Raw genomic sequence first — 24,858 nt, forward strand, 5'->3', positions numbered from 1 at the left:
AATGTTTTTTAACCAGCAGCCCAACTGATCTTGCTGTGGGGTGATGTTATTAAAAAAATTAATTTGAAAGACATCGACATTAACGGCAAGCTAAAAGCAAACATGATCTGAGGAGAACAGCTGACTTCACTTTCCGTCTCCTTTTATTACTTTCCAACATTCGCTGCTTGGACGTTTTCCAAACATGTCATATTTTCATTGGAAGCCAAAGAGCAGAAAATTCCGCCAGTTGTTTGTAATCATTCTCTCGCTATTTTGCCACAGGTTTTGTTAGACTCCCTGTAACCCATCAACTCCCAACTCCATAAAGCTCCACTCCCCCTTCCCCCCCCCCCCCCCCCCCCACTACTCGGCCTCGTCTCAACCCCTGGAACTCAATCCAGATAAATCTATCCATCTCACTGTGGACAGTAGCACAATGGTTAGCATTGCTGCCTCAGGGACCCAGGTTCAATTCCAATCTCGATGGAATTGCACGTTCTCCCCGTGTCTGCGTGGGTTTCCTCCGGGTGCTCCGGTTTCCTCCCACAGTCCAAAGATGTGCGGGCTAGGTTGATAGGCCATGCTGAATTGTCCCCTTAGTGTCAGGGGGATTAGCAGGGTAAATACATGGGGTTACAGGGATAGGTTGTTGTCAGTGCAGGCTCGATGGGCCGAATGGTCTCCTTCTGCACTGTAGAAATTCTATGATTCTAAAAACATCGGCTGGGATTTTCCAGCCCCGACACCAGTGGGTATTGTGTCAGGCGCTATGGGAAAATTTGGAACGCCGTTGATTTTTAGAATAGAATCATAGAATCCTTACAGTGCAGAAGGAGGCCATTCAGCCCATCTAGCCTGCACCGACAATAATCCAATGCAGACCCAAACCCCGGAACCTCACGTATTTACCCTGCTAATCCCCCTGACACTAAGGGTCTGTTTAGCAATGGCCTAACCCGCACATCTTTGGACTGTGGGAGGAAACCGGAGCACCCGGAGGAAACCCACGCAGACATGGGGAGAACGTACAGACTCCACACAGACAGTGACCCGAGGTCAGAATGAAACCTGGGTCTCTGGCGCTGTGAGGCAGCAGGGGAATTTCACAGTAACTTCATTGCAGTGTTAATGTAAGCCTTTCTTGTGACTAATAAATAAATAACAGTGCTAACCACTGTGCCACCGTGCTGTCCTTTTAGCGGTTCTCCAGATTTTCCTGTCCCGCCAGTGTCAGGGCTGGAGAATCCTGCCCACGCAATGCACAGCACCGAAACAGGCCATTCCGCCCACCAGATTTGTGCTGGTGTTCATGTTCCAACCACCCTACTTCATCTCACTCTCACCCTATCCTTCCATTCCTTTCTCTCCCATGTGCTCTATCCCTTTAAATACATCGAAATATTATCCACCTCATCCCGGTGGCACTGAGTACCACATTCTCTCTCCGGGTAAAAACGTTTCTCCTGAATTTCCTGTAGGATATATTCCTGATTATTTTCTAATTATGACCTCTGGTTCTCGGCTCCCCAACAAGTGGAAGCATCTCCTCTAAAAATTCTGATGCCTGTCACACAATGGGTTCCCAAAACCTTTTTAAAAAATTTTCAATCTCGTTTCCAATGGCCAAACATCTTTGGGAACTATTAAAACATATTCTGGAGAGTACTTTTATGTCTCTTTCAACCTCCGATAAATTTTATTCACAGTGCAAACCAATCAGGAATTAAACTCTGGTGAGGTTTTTCAGATCCAGGTATTTGGGAATGTTTTGTTAGATTTGAAATGGCTTCACATATTTATCTGAATCCCATCGTGGGCTAGATATTAACATTATCAACACAGCAGCCAGAGCTTAGCATAGTAACTTGAATATTTATCAGTAAAATATAAAGCAAGCTGCAAAGAGCCAAAAGGTCCCAGGTAAACATTGTTAAAAGGATTAACATTTTTCCTCATTCATGTTGCTGCAATATAAATTAAGAAATGCTTCTGAAAGGCATGGTGGCAAAGTGGTTAGCACTGCTGCCTCACAACGCCAGGGACCCGGGTTCGATTCCCGGCTTGGGTCACTGTCTGTGTGGAGTTTGCGCATTCTCCCCATGTCTGCGTGGGTTCCCTCCGGGTCCTCCGGTTTCCTCCCACAGTCCAAAGATGTGCAGGTTAGGTGCATTGGCCATGCTAAATTGCCCCTTAATGTTAAAGGGGACTCGCTAGGATGGGGTTATGGAGATAGGGCCTGGGTGGGATTGTGGTCTGTGCAGGCTCGATGGGCCAAATGGCCTCCTTCTGCACTGTAGGGATTCTATGAAATGTTCTATTCTATGAAATACATCAGGACTGGAACAAAATGGTTAACTTTGAGATGAGGATCCAGTGAACACATTTGTTCTTTAAACGTCAATGCTTTGCTACACTTGCAAACGTACCCTGTGCCCAGGTGAAAGCACTTGTCCAAAAGATAATGAACCAGTTGGCTCAGTGGGCACCTTCAAGCCCAAAGATCACAATTCCCACGCAGAGACATCCAGTCTGACACTCTGAGCGCAGTAGCAAGGGAGTGCTACACGGTCAAAACAACATCTTTTGGATGAGATGTTGAACAAAAGCCCCCATCTGTCCTCTCAGTTCAATGCAAGTGACCCCCTGGTAGCCTTTTTCTAAGAAATGTTTCTTACACAATTTCCATTAATATTTATCTCTTAGCCAATGTATGGCTAAAAACAGATTGTCCAGTTATTACTATATTGTTTGTGGAACTACTTCAAGGAAGAGCAGTGAAATTCCCTCCACCCCCACTCCCATCTGGTGATTAGTCAATCCTTATCCGTAAATATCCATAGAAAAAAACCCAGACATTTTAGAGGTCATAGAGGTCATAGAGGTTTACAGCATGGAAACAAATCCTTCAGCCCAACTTGTCCATGCCACGCTTTTTTTTTAAACCCCAAAGCTAGTCCCAATTGCCCGCATTTGGCCCATATCCCTCTGTACCCATCTTACCCATGTAACTGATTAAATGCTTTTTAAAAGTCAAAATTGTACCCGCCTCTACTATTACCTCTGGCAGCTTGTTCCAGACACCACCCTCTGTGTGATGACTTTGGATATTATCTCAAAGCTGTTTGTGGGATCTTGCTGTGCACGGATTGGCTGCCATTTCTCTGGCATTGCAACAATGAGTATTTTTTAAGGAAGGGATTTTCCAGCCACGCTCGCCCCAAAACCGGAAAACCCCACCCGAGATCGACGGACCTTTGCATGGTCCGTATCCACCGTTATGATTCCCGTGGTGGGCAAGGCAGGAAACTCCCCCCCCCTCCCCCCCCCAAATGTACTTCATTGGCTGAGAGGATCTTTGGGGCATTGTGAAAGGTGCTGTAGAAATGCAAACCTGTTGTTTTGTTTTAACTTTTAATTACTCTTATGAAGTACCAGTTCAGAAGAAAAAAATGATGTTGGAGAAAGGTCACTCTGCTGAGGAAAGGTCTGGCAGAGATTCAGATGTTCACGGCGGGGGCGAACTTACAAAAACTTATTTCAAACTGCAAGAACAGTGATCGGCAGAATTCCTCCTCCCATCCTGAGTAACTTTCTCCGAACCTTTTGCAAAGCAACATAACTCCTTCTTAATGTCCCAATGGAAAATGGAGCTCAGAAGGATTAATCCAGGCTTAGAAACAGTTGGCACTGATTTACATTGGTTATGTCGCTCACTCAAACTAGGTCAGGGTGCCTCTCATTGCTGGTGCACTGAGCTCAACAAATAAGCCCCCCCCCCCCCCCCCCCAAGAGTTGGCAGCAGAATGTTGCGTGGCTTATCTTACCCCTCAGTGCAAATAAAGTGACTGTGAAGTCACATGTGCTCTCGGCTGCAAGTGCACACTGCCTGCCCTATTAATAGTCATGGAATGTGGACACTGTTATCCGCCTAAGCGCTCAGCTAAATACAAGTATCAAAGGAAGGTTGGCTGCTCATTAACAAATCTGGAAAATATTAATTCCGGAAAATTCTCCATCGCTGCTCAACGGAGGTCCTTCGCTTTCGTGTGTGGTGCCCGCGTGTGGCATCAGGTCAGCAGAGGAGAGGAAGGTTCAACTCGATACAGAAGATTGTGTTCTCCGAACCCCACAAACCACAAGGAGAAACACCGTTCAGGTAGTTGAATAACCCATTACAAATGTACTAGTGAGTCCCTACCCATTGATAGACTGCAACAGATCTTTCCACCAACTTGTAGCCTTCATGCACTTGTCGCTTTGTTGCACGCTAGTATTAAAAAAAAATGATGTTAACCACAACCAAATTCTTTGGCATAGTTGGCGAAATGTCTTGTGTGGATTTCATGGGTAACTGCTTCTGAAATAATTCCGTGTAAGATCTATTACAAAGAGAGTTACTGTGCTTTGATAGAGTGCCTTTCCAGCAAAAGTTCCGACCTCAAATTTCCTAGAGGGCTTTTTGGGGGTGCTATCTGGAGTGGGGTGGGGTGATGGGAGATGGGTGGGTGGTACCGGGGGTAAGGAGAAGAGGAGGAGACAGTGGCATAAGTGGTAATGTCACTGGATTAATAATCCAAAGGTCCAGGCTAATGTTCTGGGGACATGGGTTCAAATCCCATGGTAATATATCACGATAAGTTGGGACTTTGTGACTATGAAACTATCATTGATTGTCGTAAAAACCCATCTGGTTCATTAATGCCCTTTCGGAAATCTGACATCCTTACCCGGTCTGGCCTGCATGTGGCTGCAAACCCTCAACAAATATGGCTGACTCTTAACTGCCCTCTGAAATGGCTGAGCACCACACTCAGTTCAAGGACAATTAGAGATGGGCAACAAATGCCCAAATCCCATGTAACAGTTTTTAAAAATTCATTCATAAGACGTGGGCATCGCTGGCTGGGCCAGCATTTGTGGCCATCCCTGAGGGTATGTTAGAATCAACCACATTGCTGTGGTTGTAAAAAGCAAGGCAGAAATTGGGTGACATTGAAGTGGTGTTACTGCCCACTGTACTGTAGATCCTGTGGCTTTTCCCCTTGGCGAAGCAATACAAAAGAGTGGTCCCGGTGTGAATCAATCATTAAATTCCAAACTGTTGTGCTCTTGGCATTTCTGTTCTCTGCCGAGCGGCAGAAGTAGGCTCAAATTTGGCAAAGCCGGTCCTGTTATAAAACTTGGTAATGAAGCTATCACTTGCCTTGTTCCATTAAAACAAAGAAGATAGGAGCAGGAGGAGGCCATTCGGCCCTTCAAGCCTGCTCCGTCATTCATCATGATCATGGCTGATCGTCCAACTCAGCAGCCTAATCCTTCTTTCTCCCCATAATCTTTGATCCTGTTCACCCCCAAGTGCTATATCCAGCCACCTCTTGAATGTTTTGGCATCAACTATTTCCATCTGGAAGCTTTTTCAATTTGACCAACTGGGCTTGAGCTCAGGAGTCAACCGATAGTTTGAATTTATCCCCTCCCCCACCGTACTTTCCCCACCTGCCCTCCAAACCACCGCCCCCGCCCCCCAACCAGCAGATCACCCAACCAATACCGACCCAATGAATTCCAACCGAGAGGCAATAGATGGAGATCCGGTCTCACCATAACCATTGCGGCAGAGGTGTTCCCCATGTTTTCACAATTGTTTTGGAGGTAAGTTCTGTGTTATCATTGATATCTTGACTTGGAAATATATCGCCGTTCCTTCACTGTCGCTGAGACATAATCCTGGAACTCCCTCCCGAACAGCACTGTGGGTGTACCTACACCACAGGGACTGCAGCGGGTTCAAGAAGGCAGCTCACCACCATCTTCACGGAGGCAATTAGGAATGGGCAACAAATGCTGCCCTAGCCAGCAATGTCCAAGTTCTGTGAATGAATAAAAAGAATATTGTGCAGCCGTATCCAAAGTTAATATCAGGTGAAAAATGCTGGGGTGCTAATCCTGAGATCGAGGGGGCGGCACAGTGGCACTGCTGCCTCACAGCACCAGGGATCCGGGTTCGATTCCCAGCTTGCGTCACTGTCTGTACGTAGTCAGCACGTTCTCCCCATGTCTGCGTGGGTTTCCTCCGGGTGCTCCGATTTCCTCCCACAGTCCGAACGATGTGCTGGTTAGGTACATTGGCCATGCTAAATTCTCCCTCAGTGTATCCGAACAGGCTCCAGAGTGTGGCGACTAGGGGATTTTCACAGTAACTTCATTGCAGTGTTAATGTAAGCCGACTTGTGACACTAATAAATAAACTTTTAAACCTTTCTGCTGAATGCGGCCAAGTCTAGTCTGGTTGAGTTAAACTTAAATTAGGCCCTCTTACATCCTGGGGGGGTGGGGGAGGGGGGAGATGGGTAGGGGTCAAGAGTGTGCTGAAGGTGAGGCCATCGATGGGATGATGGGGTGGTTGAACAGGAGTGTTGTGCTGAAGGGCCAGCCTAGGGTTACGTATTTGAGACATTGAAGCTGCAATCCTAAGAAAGAGACATTCCTGGGACAGATGTAGCTTCAAGTGAGGTTGAGAGAGGGTAGGAGGTTGGACTACAAGGAAACAGTCGGAGATGGTCTTGTCAGTAGAAGACAGTAATGATGAGGAGACATTTGTAGGAGTGTACCTGTCAGAGCTGATGCTATAGGGAGTGCTGTGATGTTGATGATGTTGTTTCTTGAGGATGTAACTGGTAGAGTAGATAAAGGGGAACTAGTAGATGCACTATACTTGGATTTCCAAAGGCATTCGATAAGGTGCCACACAAAACGTTAATACACATGATAAGGACTCATGGAGTTGGGGATGATGTATTAGCATGAGCATAGGATTGGTTAACAGACAAGGATTATGGATAAGCAGGGAATTTTCAATGTGGCAAGCTGTGCCTCGCGGAATCCTGTAAGGAATAGTGCTGGGGTCTCAGCTATATACAACCTATATTAATGACTTAAACAAAGAGATAGAGGGTAATGTATTTAAGTTTGCTGATGATCAGAAAGGTGAGCTGTGAGGAGGACACAGAGGTTGGAATTTTCCTGTCCCTCCTGCCATGGGAATTGTAGGAGGGCGGACCATGCAAAAGTCCATTGACCTCGGGTGGGAACTTTCAGTCTTGGGGCGAGACCGGCCGGAAAATCCTGCCCAGAGAGTTTGCGAAGAGATATGAAGAAGTTAAGAAGGCTGGCAAACAACATTGACTTTCCATGAATCAATAAGAAAATGTAGAGTTCAGGTAACATTGAGTTGTTTTTGAGGCACAAGCAACCCATATCCATGATCTTGTATTTATTGCGGGATCACTTATGGAATTTTTATATAATTTCTATGCTTAATATCCCATTCTCCCGGATCTGCATACAAATGAGCATTTCGAACCCAGTTGTAGAGTTATAGAAAGTACAATCCTTGTGAAACTCAATGTTTATAAGTCTTTCTCTTTTCCAGCATGGATGAAGATAGTCAAGATGTGGTTCTCCACAACTGTTTCCATTTCAAAGAGAGGGATCTGTCTTACCAATTATTCAAACAGCTCAACACTCTACGGCAGGAGGAGGTATTGACTGATGTCATTCTTTGTGCTGGAGACAAGGAAGTCCCTTGCCACCGGAATGTATTGGCATCCAGTAGCCCCTATTTCAGGGCCATGTTCTGTGACAACTTCAAAGAGAGCTTCCTGACTCGGGTCCATTTGCTGGGGATCCATGTGGACATTCTAACTCAGATTGTGGATTACGTCTACACAGGAGAGATCACCATCGACTCAGCAAACGTTTTCTCCCTTATGGAAGCAGCCGGTATTTACCAGTATCCCAAAGTGCTTGAGGCATGCTCTTCATACTTGCAAGGCCAGTTGGCGGCCGAGAACTGCCTTGGCATGGTGAGACTGGCCAAAATATTCAACTGCCAAAGTTTGGAGAAAAGGGCAAAGGCCGTCGCCTTGCAGCACTTTGAGGAGGTGGCATTCTCTGAGGACCTGAAGGAGCTCTCCTGCACTGAGCTTGCAGAATATCTGGGGGACGATGAACTCTGTGCTGAGGAAGAGCAAGTTTTCAACACACTCACCACCTGGATCAACCACGACCCCAAGACCAGACAGAAGCATGTGCATGAGCTTCTCGAGAAGGTTCGACTCCAGTATGTCCATCCCACCTACCTCTTTCACTTTATCATCAATAATCCCTTTGTCCAATCATCGCCTGTTTGCAAGAGCATCTTGGAATCGGTCAGCCGGCTGCTGTTTTCCTTGAGTCCTGCAAAGGGCCCTGACATTATGCCCATGTGGTATGTCCCACGCAGGTATGCCTCCCAGGAGTTCCTGGTCATTATTGGAGGTAGGAAGAGTAACCAGCAGACAACAAGAGAGGCATTACTCTACAATTGGAGGACACAGCAGTGGCTGGCTCTTCCTAAGTTTCCTCAGCATCTCTACAAAGCTTCCTCAGTGTGCTTACACAGTAATATATACATCCTTGGAGGACTGATCATTGATAATAAGAAGAGTGTGGTAAGTGCAAGTGTTTATAGTTTCTCTTTGAAAATGAACCGATGGAGGTCGGAAGTAGACATGCTGCTGCCTTGCTACTCTCACCAGACTATAGCGCACATGAACTATATTTTCTCCCTGGGAGGAGTTGGGCCAAGTCAGGAGATACTAAATACACTGCACAGATATGACAGCGTTTTCAGCATCTGGGAGTCCATGGCGCCCATGCCCGTTGCCGTGCTCCACCCGGCGATTGCTGCCAAGAACCAACGCCTCTACGTTTTCGGCGGAGAAGATATTGTTCAGAATGCCGTCCGTCTGATACAGGTACAGCCGGCGCTCGTTTGCCACTAACCTTTTGTGTTGAAAGGTGGGAAGGGTGGTGGGGCAGGAGGGGTGAGAAATTGGACATTGCCGGCAACTGCCCACTGCGGCGCAAGCTGGTGATATTTGGAGAGCCGGAATAAGTCGACCGGAAACAGCATCAAGAAACATTCCTGCAATAACTCTCCCCCACTGCAGGATCACACAAGGACAACATGGGACAATGTTTGACCATTGCTCCTGTGTAACGATTAATTCTTCAATAGTTGTTTCCCGCTCTAATATCACTTCCAGACTCCATCACTGAAACTTTTCAGATGCTTTTTTTGATCCAAGTACCTTTATAAATTATACAGTAGTTTGGACAGAGGAATAGGAATGGTTGCAGATTGGTCTTGACATACAGATGTCCACATGTTGGAAAACAAGAGCCACTCATTAGGATGGAAAGGAAATAAGTTAAATGTTTCAGGTTGTTGACATCTAAAAGATCTTGGACCAGAAACATTGGTCTGCATTTTCTCATCCCGCCCGCTGTGGAACTGGAAATCTCCCGCCAAAGTGAATGGACCTTTGGCTGGTCTGTCAAATTTTCCATTCTGCCCGCAATGATTCCTGCCATGGACGGGACTGGGGAATCTCGGGCATTCACATGAACGATCAGCAATGTGTGAGTTAATCACAGAAACCATTCAGACAACCCTTTGAATCGTTCATAAAGAAGTTGAGAATAACTACTTTACAAAGAGAAATAAGCCATCTTTTTCTCAGTGCCAGATCTAATGGCCGGAATTCCCCAGCGATTCACGCCGGCAGGATTCTCCAGTCCAGCCGGCAGTGCATCCCTACCCGCGGGTTTCCCGCTGGCATGGGCTGGCATCAATGGGGATTCCCAGAGAATCCCGCTGCTAACAAACAACACACCATCTCCCGCTGACGGGAAACACGCCTGGGATGCTGGAGAATCTCACCCTCCGAGTGTTCGCAGCAATTGTTGTTTATTTCAGATTCCCAGCATCAACAGTATTTGATTTCATTTTCCCTTTTAAATCGTGATCAGACAGCAGACTCCAGTAATTAAACTACTTCAGGGTAAAAAATATTCTTTCTAACTTCATTCTTCTAATAATCTTCAATTAATGCCCCTTATAGATTTACCAATTCAGAATAAATAACTCTCCGCTACTTATTTGGTGGTCATCTTCCAGGATTCTATAGACTCTGGAACAGTCCCTGCAGATTGGAGGGTAGTGAATGTCACTCCGATATTCAAAAAAGGAGGTAGAGAGAAAACAGGGAATTATAGACCAGTAAGCTTAACATCGATCATGGGGAAAATTCTCTAATTCATTATCAAGGACTTTATAGCAGAGCATTTCAAAACAGTGGCAGGATCAGACAGAGGCAGCATGGATTTATAAAGGGGAAATCATGCTTGACAAATCTGTTGGAATTCTTTGAAGATGTAACCAGTGGTGTTGACAAGGGGGAGCCAGTCGATGTCGTATATTTGGACGTTCGGAAAGCGTTTGACAAAGTCCTGCGCAAGAGATTATCGTGCAAGATTAAAGCGCATGGGATTGGAAGAAGTGTATTGAGATGGATAGAAAACTGGTTGGCAGAGAGGAAACAGAGTAGGAATTAATGGGTGCTTTTCAAATTGTCAGGCAGTAACTAGTGGAGTGCCACAGGGATCGGTGCTGTGACCCCAGCTATTCACAATATATGTTAATGATTTGGATGAGGGAACAAAATGTAACATCTCAAAGTTTGCAGATGATACAAAATCAATGGTAGATGCAGTATAATTTGGATAAATGTGAGGTAATTCACCTTGGAAGCAAAAACAGGAAGGCAGATTACTACCTGAATGGCTGTAAATTGGGAGCGGGGAGTGTGCAGCGGGACCTGGGTATCTTTGTGCACGAGTCACTGAAGGTAAGCATGCAGGTGTAGCAGGCGGTAAAGAAGGCAAATGGTATGTTGGCCTTCATTGCGAGAGGTTTCGAGTACAGGAGCAGGGATGTGTTGCTGCAATTATACAGGGCCTTGGTGAGGCCACACCTAGAGTATTGTGTGCAGTTGTGGTCTCCTTTTCTGAGGAAGGATGTTCTTGCTCTCGAGGGAGTGCAGCGAAGGTTTACCAGGCTGATTCCGGGGATGGCGGGACTGATGTATGAGGCAAGATTGACTGGGTTAGGATTGTATTCGTTGGAGTTCAGACGAATGAGGGGAGATCTCATAGAGACTTATAAAATTCTAACAGGACTAGACAGGGTAGATGCAGGGTGGATGTTCCCGATGGTGGGGGAGTCCAGAACCAGGGGTCACAGTCTGAGGATTCAGGGTAGACCATTTAAGACGGAGGTGAGGAGACATTTCTTCACCCAAAGAGTGGTGAGCCTGTGGAATTCATTACCACAGGAAGTAGTTGATGCCAAAATATTGAATGTATTCAAGAGGTGGCTGGAGATAGCACTTGGGGCGAATGGGATCAAAGGTTATGGGGAGAAAGCAGGATTAGGCTATTGAGTTGGACGATCAGCCATGATCGTGATGAATGGCGGAGCAGGCTCGATGGGACAAATGGCTTCCTCCTGCTCCTATCTTCTGTGTTTCTATGTTACCCCATCAAAACTTTTCAGACATTTGAAAAACTATTAAGAACATAAGAAATAGGAGCAGGAGTAGGCCATCTAGCCCCTCGAGCCTGCCCCGCCATTCAATAAGATCATGGCTGATCTGACGTGGATCAGTACCACTTACCCGCCTGATCCCCATAACCCTTAATTCCCTTACCGATCAGGAATCCATCCATCCGCGCTTTAAACATATTCAGCGAGGTAGCCTCCACCACCTCAGTGGGCAGAGAATTCCAGAGATTCACCACCCTCTGGGAGAAGAAGTTCCTCCTCAACTCTGTCTTAAACCGACCCCTCTTTATTTTGAGGCTGTGTCCTCTAGTTTTAACTTCCTTACTAAGTGGAAAGAATCTCTCCGCCTCCACCCTATCCAGCCCCCGATATTACATCCTAATGACTAAATTCTTCATTGCTGTTCTGACACGACAAAACTATTGGTACCACATCAGTACAGGTGCATGAAAAGATTCATTTTCGCAAAAAATATACTTTATTGGTAAAATATCTGACAGACCATTACAAACATCACACGGAGTGCAATAATATTCAAGTTCTCTACATACATCATGTTTCACTCTGAGGTGCTTCAATACAGCCAAAGGAACATTACAGACATTTCAAAATGGTCATTACAGATGGTGCAATGCTATCTAAGTTCTCCATGTTGATCAAGCTGCACTCTGAGGTGCTTCAATACAATTGGGATACATGTAACATTCACTGTGTACATTCAATGTGAGTCACACAGCCTGAGGGGCTTCTATACAATTCCTCTCCCCTTAGTTAATTATTGCTGAAAGGTCTTAGACAGTGACCTTTCCTCACTGAGTCTCTGTGGTGACTACCCCAAGCTCTAGTGCGTCCCTCAGCACGTGGTCCTGGGCTTTGGAATGCGCCAACTCCTTGCCCTGGAAGATCAACAAGTATTGGTGCATGAAAAGCATGCCTTGCCTCAGGAAACTTAGCGTCCTAGAACCAGAGGGCACAACCTCAGGCTGAAGGGACGATCCTTTAAAACAGAGATGAGGAGAAATTTCTTCAGAAAGGATGGTGAATCTGTGGAACTCTTTGCCACAGAAGGCTGTGGAGGCCAGGTCACTGAGTGTCTTTAAGACAGAGATAGATAGGTTCTTGATTAATAAGGGGATCAGGGGTTATGGGGAAAAGGCAGGAGAATGGGGATGAGAAAAATATCAGACATGATTGGATGGCGAAGCAGACTCGATGGGCTGAATGGCCTGATTCTGCTCCTATGTCTTATGGTCTTATGGTCCTGCTCCAATAAGTAACATCACAGATTTGAGTCACAAATGGAAACACTTCAGGAGAAACTTGCTTAGCCCAATGGTTTACAGCAGCACTTATCACACAGCTTCTGTTTCCTTGAAATGAGAGATTCTTAATTAAAATCTTAATTTAATGGAAGTCATCGTGTGTAGAATATTCTGGCAATTTGTCACTTCACCCATCAATAATTCTGCCAATCAGAATACAATGAGTAACAAGAAGGTTCATCCAAGGTCAGGCCTAATGAGGTTGAAATTGCTCAATTAATCAGAGATTTGTGTTATAAACATAAGCGTGCATTAGGGATTGATGAGTTACTGGCAACAAGAGGAATTGAAGAAAAGAACCTGAATTCTGGGGCAGCACGGTGGCACTGCTGCCTCACAGCGCCAGGGACCCGGGTTCGATACCCGGCTTGGGTTATTGTCTGTGTGGAGTTTGCACATTCTCCCCGTGTCTGCGTGGGTTTCCTCCGGGTGCTCCGGTTTCCTCCCACAATCCAAAGACGTGCAAGTTATGTGGATTGGCCATGCCAAATTCTCCCTCAGTGTCAGGAGGTTAGTAGGGTAAATAGGTAGGGTTATGGGGATAAGGGCTGGGTGGGATTTTGGTCGGCACTAATTGCGGTCGGCACCGATGACTCAATGGGCCAAATGGCACTGTAGGGATTCTATGAATTGAGGGGCAGCCTGCTGAATCAAACTGATTTGAACTTGAACTAAGCACTGGTTTCCAGAGGTAGAAGTCTGAATCTAGAACAAGTGAGGACCTGTGGAGCATTAAGATTAACATTGGACAATGAGTTTTTAAAATTTATTTATTAGTGTCACAAGTAGGCTTACATTAACACTGCAATGAAGTTACTATGGAAATCCCCTAGTCGCCACACTCCGGCGCCTGTTCGGGTACACTGAGGGAGAATTTAACATGGCTAAGGCACCTAACCAGCATGTGGGAGGAAACCAGAGTACTTGGAGGAAACCCACGCAGACACGGGGAGAACATGCAGACTCCATACGGACAGTGAGCCAAGCCGGGAATTGAACCTGCGTCCTTGGCGCGGTGAGGCAGCAGTGCTAACCACTGTGCCATGAAGATTAGCCTCTGCATAATACAAGCACGACGCAAGCTATTGACAAATTAGATTAAACTTAACATTAGCCAATAGGTTCATCAGAACCAGGAAAATAGACAATCTACAATAAAGGTGGCACAGTGGTTGGCCATGACATCCACCCTAAAGTGTTGTGTCTCAAGTTGGACACATTGGACGGGATTTTCCAGCCGCGCTCGCCCCAAAACCGGAAAATCCTGTCCGAGGTCAACAGACCTTTCCATGGTCCGCTCCAGCCGGCTACGATTCCCGTGGCAGGCGGGATGGGAACATCCACTCCAGTACTCCAGCTGTGGTCCAGGCAGTGATTTATAAAGACTTATTGTAAATTCTTTGCCTTTGCACAGAATTACGTAGAATTTACAGTGTGCAACTAAATCATCCACCCAGCTGATCTATGCCAGCGGTGTACAGGAACCTCTTCCCATCTTCCCATTAAGGGCGGCACGGTAGCACAGTGGTTAGCACTGCTGCTTCACAGCTCCAGGGACCTGGGTTCGATTCCCAGCTTGGGTCACTGTCTGTGTGGAGTTTGCACATTCTCCTCGTGTCTGCGTGGGTTTCCTCCGGGTGCCCCGATTTCCTCCCACAGTCCAAAGATGTGCGGGTTAGGTTGATTGGCCGTGCTAAAATTGCCCCTTAGAGTCCTGAGATGTGTAGATTAGAGGGGTTAGTGGGTAAAATATGTAGGGATAGGGCCTGGGTGGGATTGTGGTCGGTGCAGACTCGATGGGCCGAAGGGTCTCTTTCTGCACTGTAGGGTATCTATCTATCTCAGTTCATCTCACCCTATCAAATCTTCCGAATCCTTCTTCCCTCTATTTATCCCTTAAATGCATCGACACTATCCACCTCCCTGTGATAGCGAGTTCCACACTCTCACTGGTCTTTGGGTAAAAATGTTTCTCCTGAATTCGCCATTGTATTTATTAGTGACTCTCGTGGACTGGGGCGGGGAGGCTGGCTCGCCACAGACAGTTACTGCGTGAATCAGATTAGCACCAACAACACAGGGTTTAATCCCCATCGGACCTGAGGCAGACTCAGGGCTTACCTCTGCCCCCGACCTGCAGTGAAAAGAAATCAAGGCATTTTCCCACGCTTTAACAAATAGCTTTTATTTATACTTTCCCAGGATGTGGCGTCGCTGGTTAGCCCAACATTTGTTACCCATCCCTATTTGCCCCTCAAAAGGGTGGCACCGTGGTTAGCACTGCTGCCTCACAGCGCCGGGACCTGGGTTCGATTCCAGCCTCGGGTCACTATCTGTGTAGAGTTTGCACATTCTCCCCGTATCTGCGTGGGTTCCCTCCGGGTGCTCCGGTTTCCTCCCACAGCCCAAAGATGTGTGGATTAGGTTGATTGGCCATGCTAAATTGTCCCTTAGTGTCAGGGGGATTAGCAGGGTAAATATGTGGGGTTACGGGGATAGGTCCTCGGTGAGATCGTGGTCGGTGCAGGCTTGATGGGCCAAATGGCCTCCTGCACTGTAGCGGTTCTATGATTTTATGATTCTAAGGTGGTGGCGAACCACCTTCTTGAATGGCTGCAGTCCATGTGGTGTAGGTACATCCACAGTGCTATTAGGGAGGGAGTTCCTCATAATCAGCAAGGATCTACCTCCGGTCAGAGAAATAAACAAGGTCTTACATTTATTGTCCCCAGGATCTCCCGCATGAGTGGAAACTTCATTTTCAAGTCTACCCTATCAAACCATTGCATGATGTTAAAGATCTTTATTAAGTCGCCCATCAACCTCCCCTTGTTGAGGGGAAACAGCTGCACCAGGTCAGCCTTAATGGTCCAACAACTGCAAAAGAGACAAAGTCAAAGCACCCGGAATGTTTGATCCGAAGGGCGGGACTTTCCGGCTTCGCTCGCCCCAAGACCGGAAAATCCCTTTGCACGGTCCGTATCCTGCCCGCTGTGATTCCCCTGGCGGGCGGGATGGGAAAATTCCACCCAATGAGTTTGTGCTGCATTTTTCTTCAATACTTTTGAAGTATTTTAATTGTGTCATTATTTAGGTTTACAACATATCACGGAATATGTGGTTCAGAATGGAGACAAGGATGGTTAAAAACATCTGTGCGCCTGCAGCTGTGATTGGAGACAGGATTATTATTGTTGGAGGTAAAATGGAACAGATGTGATAATAACATGGAGATTAGCTTTAAGATAATACTTTACCCCAGGATGTGTTGGATCGGGGCATTACACCTGATAATGGTGTGACAAGGGACAACAAGGCATCTGAGATCCCAGTGAGCAATGGGACCAACGATCTACCTCCTTAACCAAGGAAATTTAAGGATTGAGGAAGCTACAAAGGAATGATAGAGAAGGAAATTGGGTGAATTGGAGTCAAATCAGGTCACGAAAGAGAAATAAACAGAGGGAAAGAAAGATTTGGGCTGGGATTCTCCAACCTCGCCCGTGGGTGGGATTCTCCAGTTCCGCTGCAGTGAATGGAGTTTTGGCTGAGCGCCAAATTCTCCATTCTCGTGGGCAGTCGTAGCTGGGCGTGAATGAGATTGAAGAATTCCGGTCGATTAAGAGAGAGAGAGCAAAAAGAGAGTGAGAAAAAGTAGGAAAGAAATTAAAATTTAAGAAATCTCTAAGAACAATCCACTAGCTGTAGGTATGAGACACAGAAGGCTTAATTGTTCTCCTTCTGTGCTGTCGGGGTTCAGTGTCAATTTCCTCATTAAAACAGTCCTTACATTGTTAAGTGCCAGCCTTAACTTTACTCTGCGAGTTGTATTTGTATTTACAATGCAAATCCAACAACTGTCTGAAACTCATGGGGAGTTTAAGGGTGACATCCTGACCTCACAAGGTTCATGATGGAGCAGCTAAAATGATCCTGCAATTTTGCGCACAGCTGGAGGCAAGAGATCCCACAGTATTATTCTGAACAATAGCAGGGGAGTCCTTCACAGCATTCCCCCCTATTATTTATCCCCACTCAACATCACTAAAACAGATTATGTGGTCATTAACTCATTGATGTTTGTGGAATCTTGCTGTGTGCAAATTGGCTGTCGAATATTGTGTGCAGTTTTGGTTTCCTTTTCTGAGGAAGGATGTTCTTGCTCTCGAGCGAGTGCAGCGAAGGTTTACCAGGCTGATTCTGGGAATGGTGGGACTGATGTACGAGGAGAGATTGGCTAGGTTAGGATTGTTTTTGCTGGAGTTCAGACAAATGAGGAGGGATCTCATAGAGACTTATAAAATTCTAACAGGACTGGACCAGATAGATGCAGGGAGGATGTTCCCGATGGTGGGTGAGTCCAGAACCAGGGGTCACAGTCTGAGGATTCAGGGTAGACCATTTAGGACGGAGGTGAGGAGACATTTCTTCACTCAAAGAGTGGTGAGCCTGTGGAATTAATTACCACAGGAATTAGTTGATGCCAAAACATTGAATGTATTCAAGAGGCGACTGGATACAGCACTTGGGGCGAATGGGATCAAAGGTTATGAGGAGAAAGCAAGATTAGGCTATTGAGTTGGATGATCAGCCATGATTGTGATGAATGGCGGAGCAGGCTCGAAGGGCCAAATGGCCTCCTCCTGCTCCTATCTTCTATTGTTCTATGAGTTTCATACCTAACAACAGTGCCTACACTCCAAAAAGTACTTCATTGGCTGTAAAGTATTCTGCGAAGTTCTGGGGTGGTGATAGGCGCTACAGAGATGCAAACATTTATCTCCCACTATCATAATCAGAAACTTTACATTTCAAAGATTCATTGCACTGTTCAGTTTTAAATGTGGTTTTTATCCCTTCCAGGGTATACAAGGCGAGTGATTGCCTTTGACACCAAGTCAAGCCAGTTTGTGAAATGTGCTGATATGCAAGAGAGGAAGATGCATCACGGAGCTACTGTTATAAACAACAAGGTCTATGTTACTGGGGGACGGTATGTAACGTCAGGCAACAACATTGAAGACAGTGATTCATTCGATTGCTACGACCCAGAGACAGACAGCTGGATATCCAAAGGAAGACTGCCACACAAACTGTTTGACCATGACTGCCTAACACTGCATAGCGTCTACAACTCCCCTACGCTGTAAGTGTGATCACCATCATTAAATCGTACAGTCATTTCGGCAGAAAGAGAGCATTCAGCCCATCGAGTTAATGCTAGCTCTCTGTAGCGCAATCCAATCAGTCCCGTTTCCCCACTCTGTCCAAAGGCCTGCAAGTTTCTTTCCTTCAAGTGTCCGACTAATTTCTTTTTGAAATTATTGATCATTTCCGCTTCCGTCAGCCTCATGGGCCATGAGTTCACTCTCTGCATCAAACACGTCTTCCTCATATTGCCTTGTAACTCCAGCCCAAAACCTTAAATCTCTGTTCCCTAGACTTTGTATTGTCTGGTAATGGGAACAGCTTTTCTTTCCTGATCTTACCTAAACCTGTCATCGTCTTGAACACCTCAATTAAATCTTCCCCCAATCTGCTTTGCTCCAAGGAGAACAACCCCAGCTTCTCCGACCTAACCTGAGAGCTAAAATCCCCAGGATTATTCAGGTAAATCTCCCTCTGCGCCCTCTCATGGATCCCCACATCCTTCCTAAAGTGCGGTGACCAGAACTGGACGCAATACCCCAGTTGTGTCTCAACCAGAACTTTCTAAAGGTTCAGCATTAACTTCATGCTTTTGTTATCGATGATTCTGTTTACAGCCAGCCAATGATGACCTAACAGAACTCTGCCTTCATAAGAGAAAAGCGTGCATAACTTACACCAAATTCTTACTCTCCTCTGTGTCTGAGCTAACTTTGATTTGATTTATTATTGTCACATGTATTGGGATACAATAGGGTGGCATAGTGGTTAGCACTGCTGCCTCACAGCGCCAGGGACCCAGGTTCGATTCCTGGCTTGGGTAACTGTCTGTGCAGAGTCTGCACATTCTCCCCGTGTCTGTGTGGGTTTCTTCCAGGTGCTCCGGTTTCCTCCCATACTCCAAAGATGTGCTGGTTAGGTGCATTGACCCGAACAAGCACTGGAGTGTGGCGACTCGGGGAATTTCACAGTAACTTCATTGCAGTGTTAATGTAAGCTTTACTTGTGACTGATAAGTAAACTTTACTTTACAATAAAAAGTATTGTTTCTTGTGACAAAGCATACCGTTCACAGAGTACATAGGGGAGAAGGAAAGAAGAGAGTGCAGAATGTAGTGTCACAGTGATAGCTAGGGTGCAGGGAGAGATCAGCTTAATATAAGGTAAGTCCATTCAAAAGTCTGACGGCAGCAGGGAAGAAGCTGTTCTTGAGTCGGTTGGTACGTGATCTCAGACTTTTGTATCTTTTTCCCGGTGGAAGAAGGTGGAGGAGGGTATGCCCGGGATGCATGGGGTCCTTGATTATGCTGGCTGTTTTTCCGAGGTAGTGGAAAGTGTAGACGGAGCCAATGGATGGGAGGTTGGTTTGCGTGATAGACTGGGCTTCGTTCATGACCCTTTGTAGTTCCTTGTGGTCTTGGGCAGAGCAGGAGCCATACCAAGCTGTGATACATCCGGAAGTAAAGTTAGGTAAAGTGAAGTTTATTTATTAGTCACAAGTAGGCTTACATTCACACTGTAATGAAGTTACTGGGAAAAGGGATGCTTTCTATGGTGCATCCGTAAAACTGCACAAATTATAACTATTCCTGCATAAAATGAGTTTCTTTTTGTTAAAAAAGTAACAGGTTCAGGCAGGAAATGACCTTTGCTCCATCTAGCTCCCGCTGTGTATGGGTCTGTCTTTATAACCCTGAATCCAATTTGGTGGGCAGGGACCAATCAGGTTCCTATCTTTCTTGTTCTGCTGACAGTTCCAGAGCCTCCCCACACCCTGAACAAAATAAAATGTTCCTTCTGCACTTTATGTTTTTGTTACTCATTTCATTGTATTCACTCAAAAGATATGAGGGTTAGGTGGATTGGCCATGCAAAATTACCCCTTAATGTCAGGGGTAATAGTAGGGTAAGTACGTGAGATTACGGGGATAGGGCCTGGGTGGGATTATGGTTGGTGCAGACTCAATGGGCTGAATGGCCTCCTTCTGCACTGTAGGATTCAATGATTTCTAAGTATGACCCATTTTGCTGAAATTCTGAACAGAAAATAAATTTTTACTGGGATTTAAGGTGGAAGAAATGTATCTTGTGAGAGCTGTTTGCCATCGTTCCACATTTAAAGTAAAGTTTATTTATTAGTCACAAGTAGGCTTACATTAACACTGTAATGATGTTACTGTAAAAATCCCCTAGTCGCCACACTCTGGCACTTGTTCGGGTACACTGAGGGAGAATTTAGCATGGCCAATACACCTAACCAGCACATCTTTCAGACTGTGGGAGGAAACCCACGCAGTCACAGGGAGAATGTGCAGACTCCGCACAGACAGTGACCCAAGCCAGGAATCGAACCTGGGTCCCTGGCGCAGTGAGGCAGCAGTGCTAACCACTGTGCTACCTACCGTGCTTCGATGGTTCTTTGAAAGGAAAGGTCATGAAATGCATATTTGTGTCATGGTGCTGATAAGATGACAATTGTCCCTCACCACAGTGTTTTCATTGGCTGGAGAAAGACTGCAGGAGGAGGAACCTGAAGTTAAACTTTCTTAAATTATCTAGATATAATTCTTGAGAAATAATCTAGAGGTCATATTTAGGAAAACTATACCTTTAAATTGTAGAAAGAATGAAAGTACAAAGAACATAAGAACGTAAGAAATAGGAGCAGGAGTAGGCCATTCAGCCCCTCGAGTCTGTTCCACCATTCAATACCATCATGGCTGATCTCATCTCAATAAAAATGAAAGCTACCTGAGTAAAAGTTTCTGTGCACCTTAGCAAGGTGTAATTATGTCTTGGCCAACATTAAACGCTGCCATTTTTAAAGATGGCTCTTTTTCAATGGCGGGGGCTGTATTTGGCCAAGTGGTGGCACAGTGTTTAGCACTGCTACCTCACATCCAAAGATGTGCTGGTTAGGTGGATTGGCCGTGCTAAATTATCCCTTAGTGTCAGGGGGACTAGCTAGGGTAAATGCATGGGTTTGTAGGGATAGGGCCTGGGTGGGATTGTGGTCGGTGCAGATTCGATGGGTTGAATGGCCTCCTTCTGCGCTGTAGAATTCTATGATTTCCGAAGTTGTAAATGATTTATTGTGGATGTTTGTGTCTTTTGCAGTTGATTAACTCAATGATGGAAGAGCTGGTGCCTGTTCCGCTGAGGATACATCTCTGGCTTCCGCAGGGCGTTGGAGAAACCCAAACAGTCCTGAGTAACAGCGAGCTGCAAATTAAGAAAGCTCATCACCGGCAGTGATTGGATGCAGCAGGAGGATGCAAGACACAGCCAGAATCTCCATTTCGAGAGGGGGCCCATGAGACGGGTCTGGGGCATCAGCAAGAGAGGAAGCAAGACTTTGCAAAGGACTGCCCATCGTGAGGTGGGGGTTGGATCAGTATTAGAATTACCCCAGGCTACTGACTCAAGCTCCCTGAATGAGTAGATAGATCACTTGGACATAAGGAAAAGTGTAGCATTTATATAGTACCTTACACAGGATGTCCAAAAGCACTTTTGTACTTTTGAAGGGTAGTGTTACAACACAGAGGTTAATCCCCTTTACCTCGCATCGTAATCTGCTACAATTATTTGGGAAGGTGTTAACTGTTCTTAATTAATGTTTAGAGATTTGTTAACAAAGGCCTGACACTCCCTTTAAGTGAATAATTAACAAGGTATTTTATTTAACCAACCAGGAACTTTAAGTAAATAAGTAACATATTAATTAAGGTACAGTTCGACTGAAATGCTGTTCAAATAATACAAGGAACATTCATTACCAAAACAGTAATAACAGAATTTGAGTCAAAAAAATTATACAACCAGGCTTGATGGAACTCGGAAGCTTTCGGAGTTCTTCTGTAGTTTTCCGCTGTCTGTAAGGTGTTTCTGACTCGATATCCTTTTGTTACATAGCTGGATAATTCCCTTAAGAGATATTTAAACTGGCAGGGGTGAAGAGCTGTTCTAGAGATGAATGCTGGCTTTTTGACTGGCTGCCCTGACCTCTGGAGGTGTTCTCCCAAGATGTTCTCCTGATGACTGTTGCTCTGGCCTTTTACACCTGCCATGACCTCACAATTTTCTTACCCCAGGATTGGTTTGATGCCATCAATTCCATCAATTTCAAATCTGATAGGCTCTTAATAGTTGATTGTCCTTTTTAAACTGATAGGCTGGCAAGATGCAAAATCCTGTTACCAAGTCAAACCTGATGCTTGGTCCTATTTTGCCACCTGGAATCTGTGTGTACTCTGCATTTTAGCACAAACTCAAAAACAGCTTTAAAAGGAACCTCGCACTGTTTTCTTTCACTCTCGCATTTTTACAATTCTTTTATATCTTTACAAACATTCTACATATCTTTACAAACTCAACTTCACAACAGTAGACGCTGGCCTAACAAAAAAACATGGCAGACAATTTGAGCACAGCAAGCTTTCACAGGCACCAACGTAATAATGACCAGATAAACTGTTTTAGAGAAATTGCTCTTCTTTTTAAAAGTGCTACGAGATCATGTTTTAGTCCACTTGAGAGGAACAATATAGGACCCCCATTTAATGCTTCATCTGAAAGGTGGAGCCTCCAACACTCCAGCACGCCCTCAGTACTGCAACGGGAGTGTCAGCACTGGATCTAGTGGTCAAATCTCTGGCGTGCAACTTGAGCAGACAAACCTCTGGCTGGGAGACTAAAAGCAGCAGTCCCAGAGCCACATCTGGCCTCAGACTGCCCTGTAACCACCTAGAAAAAGTCATTTTAAAAAATCAGTATAGCAGCAGAAAATGCTGGATAAACTCAGCAGGTCCGGCAGCAACTGTGGAGAGAGAAACAGAGTTAACATTTTGAGCCCATCTGATCCTTCTATAGAACATAACATAAATAAGTACTATATAAGTACAATACAAATCTTGCTTGTTCAAGTAAGATGAATTACACTGTCTAACAGACTCATTCTTACTCAATTAGAACTATTCATTTTAGGTTGATGATGCAAGATAGCATTAATTACAGTAATGGTGATAATGTAGCATGTTTGACAGTAAATGTGCAGCCTGTAATAACACTCAAGAAGTTCAACATTATCTAGGTCACTTGATTCCCATCCTATCCACCACCTTAAACATCCACTCTATCCACCAACAGTGCACAGTGGCAGCAGTGTGTACCACCTACAAGATGCACTGCAGCAATGCAACAAGACACCTTCAACAGCACCTTCTAAAGCCACGACTTCTAGAAGGACAAGGGCAGCAGACACATGGGAACACCACCACCTGCAAGTTCCCCTCCAAGTCACTCACCATCCTGACTTGGAAATATATTGGTTGTTCCTTCACTGTTGCTGGGTCAAATCCTGGAACTGCCTCCCTAACAGCACGGCGGGTGTCCCTACACCACATGGAGTGCAGCGGTTCAAGAAGGCAGCTCACCACCACCTTCTCAAGGACAATTAGGGATGGGCAATAAATGCTGGTCTAACCAGTTACACCCACATCCCGTCTAGTTTCACTGACTAAAGAGTGATTGAACACTTATTATGTGTACTTGAACCTATAACAACATTTTTAACAGGAGAAAGTTTCATTTATATTGAGAATAATATCTAATTACTGTTTACATTCACTCTGCTGCATTTTGCATTATTTAGTTGTCCTTTTATAATTCTGTCTTGTTATTGCAATAATCTAGAAAAAATGGTACTGTATGCAAATCTTTAAGGTGAAAATAAATTTTATTTCTTGAATTTGTATTTCCATCGCTTTTGTTAATATTAAATACCGATGGCAGCGGTGTTGGACTAAACTGGGGTGGCACGGTGGCACAGTGGTTAGCACTGCTGCTTCACAGTGCCACGGAACTGGGTTCAATTCCGGCCTCGGGTCATTGTGTGGAGTTTGCACATTCTCCCCATGTATGCATGGGTTTCCTCCGGGTGCTCTGGTTTCCTCCCACAGTCCAAAGATGTGTGGGTTAGATTCACCTTTCAGATGAATTGCCCCTTAGTGTCAGGGGGAATCGCAAGGGTTACGGGGATAGTGTCTGGGTGGGATTGCTGTCGGTGCAGGCTTGAAGGGCCTAATGGCCTCCTTCTGCACTGTAGGAATTCCATGATTCTATTCTGTGACATTCCGAGCTTATTCAAACTGGGAAAGATTTAGGTTCATTTGATAACGTCATTTATGATATATTTATAGTGCAGTAACAGGTCATCTGGGCAAACTGCTCCATGCTGGTGTTAATACTCCACATGAATCACCTCCTAACGCTAACTTCCTTACCCATAACCCTAACCCTAACCCCAACCCTCCTCATCTCATGTCCTTCTATTCCTTTCACCCCCATGTCCTTATCCAATTTCCCCACAAAAGCATCTGCACTGTTCACTTCAACTATTTCCTGTGGTAATGGGCTCCAGAATCTAACCATTCTCTGATTAAGTTTTAAAGTTTATTTATTAGTGTCACAAGTAGGCTTACATTAACGCTGCAATGAAGTCACTGTGAAAATCCCCTAGTCACCACACTCCGGCGCCTGTTCGGGTCCACTGAGGGAGAATTTAGCGTGGCCAATCCATCTAACCAGCATGTCTTTTGGACTGTGGGTAAAGAAACATAGAAACATAGACAATAGAAGCAGAAGTAGGCCATTTATCCTGTCAAGCCTACCCCATCAAATTCAATATCCCGATTCCCCCCTTCCCCCCCCTCCATATCCTGTGATCCCTTTAACCCCAAGAGCTATATCTAATTACTTCTTTAAATCACACAAAGTTTTGGCCTCAACTACTTTCTGTGGTAGTGAATTCCACACATTCACAGAATTTTCTCCCGAATTCTCTATTGTATGCCTTATATTTAGAGTCCCTCATCAGGTCTTTGCCACAGATGGAAACATCTTCTCTGCATCTACCGCATCAAACTCCTTCCTGGTTTTAAAGGACTCAGTCTGGCC

At 45.3% G+C, this 24,858-nt stretch overlaps 1 protein-coding gene across 1 annotated transcript; it reads left to right on the top strand.

Annotated features, from left to right (window-relative positions):
* The first annotated feature begins 3,811 nt into the window (after positions 1-3,811).
* On the top strand, positions 3,812-23,650 carry LOC144495967 (kelch-like protein 38). The gene is made up of 5 exons (XM_078216870.1): positions 3,812-4,138; positions 7,415-8,780; positions 15,848-15,953; positions 17,617-17,899; positions 21,019-23,650. The coding sequence occupies exons 2-5, from the start codon at positions 7,416-7,418 to the stop codon at positions 21,020-21,022; spliced, it is 1,758 nt and encodes a 585-aa protein (XP_078072996.1). The 5' UTR covers positions 3,812-4,138; position 7,415; the 3' UTR covers positions 21,023-23,650.
* Positions 23,651-24,858: the final 1,208 nt, after the last annotated feature.

This window comes from Mustelus asterias, chromosome 7 (assembly GCF_964213995.1).
Source record: "Mustelus asterias chromosome 7, sMusAst1.hap1.1, whole genome shotgun sequence".
NCBI classification, from domain to species: Eukaryota; Metazoa; Chordata; class Chondrichthyes; order Carcharhiniformes; family Triakidae; genus Mustelus; species Mustelus asterias.

Bases quoted from the DNA above. Each gene is read 5' to 3' on its own strand.
- LOC144495967 (XM_078216870.1), top strand. From the start codon at position 7,416: ATGGATGAAGATAGTCAAGATGTGGTTCTCCACAACTGTTTCCATTTC. The intron at 8,781-15,847 runs GTACAGCCGGCG...GTCATTATTTAG, and splicing joins ATGCCGTCCGTCTGATACAG to GTTTACAACATATCACGGAA. The intron at 15,954-17,616 runs GTAAAATGGAAC...TATCCCTTCCAG, and splicing joins CAGGATTATTATTGTTGGAG to GGTATACAAGGCGAGTGATT.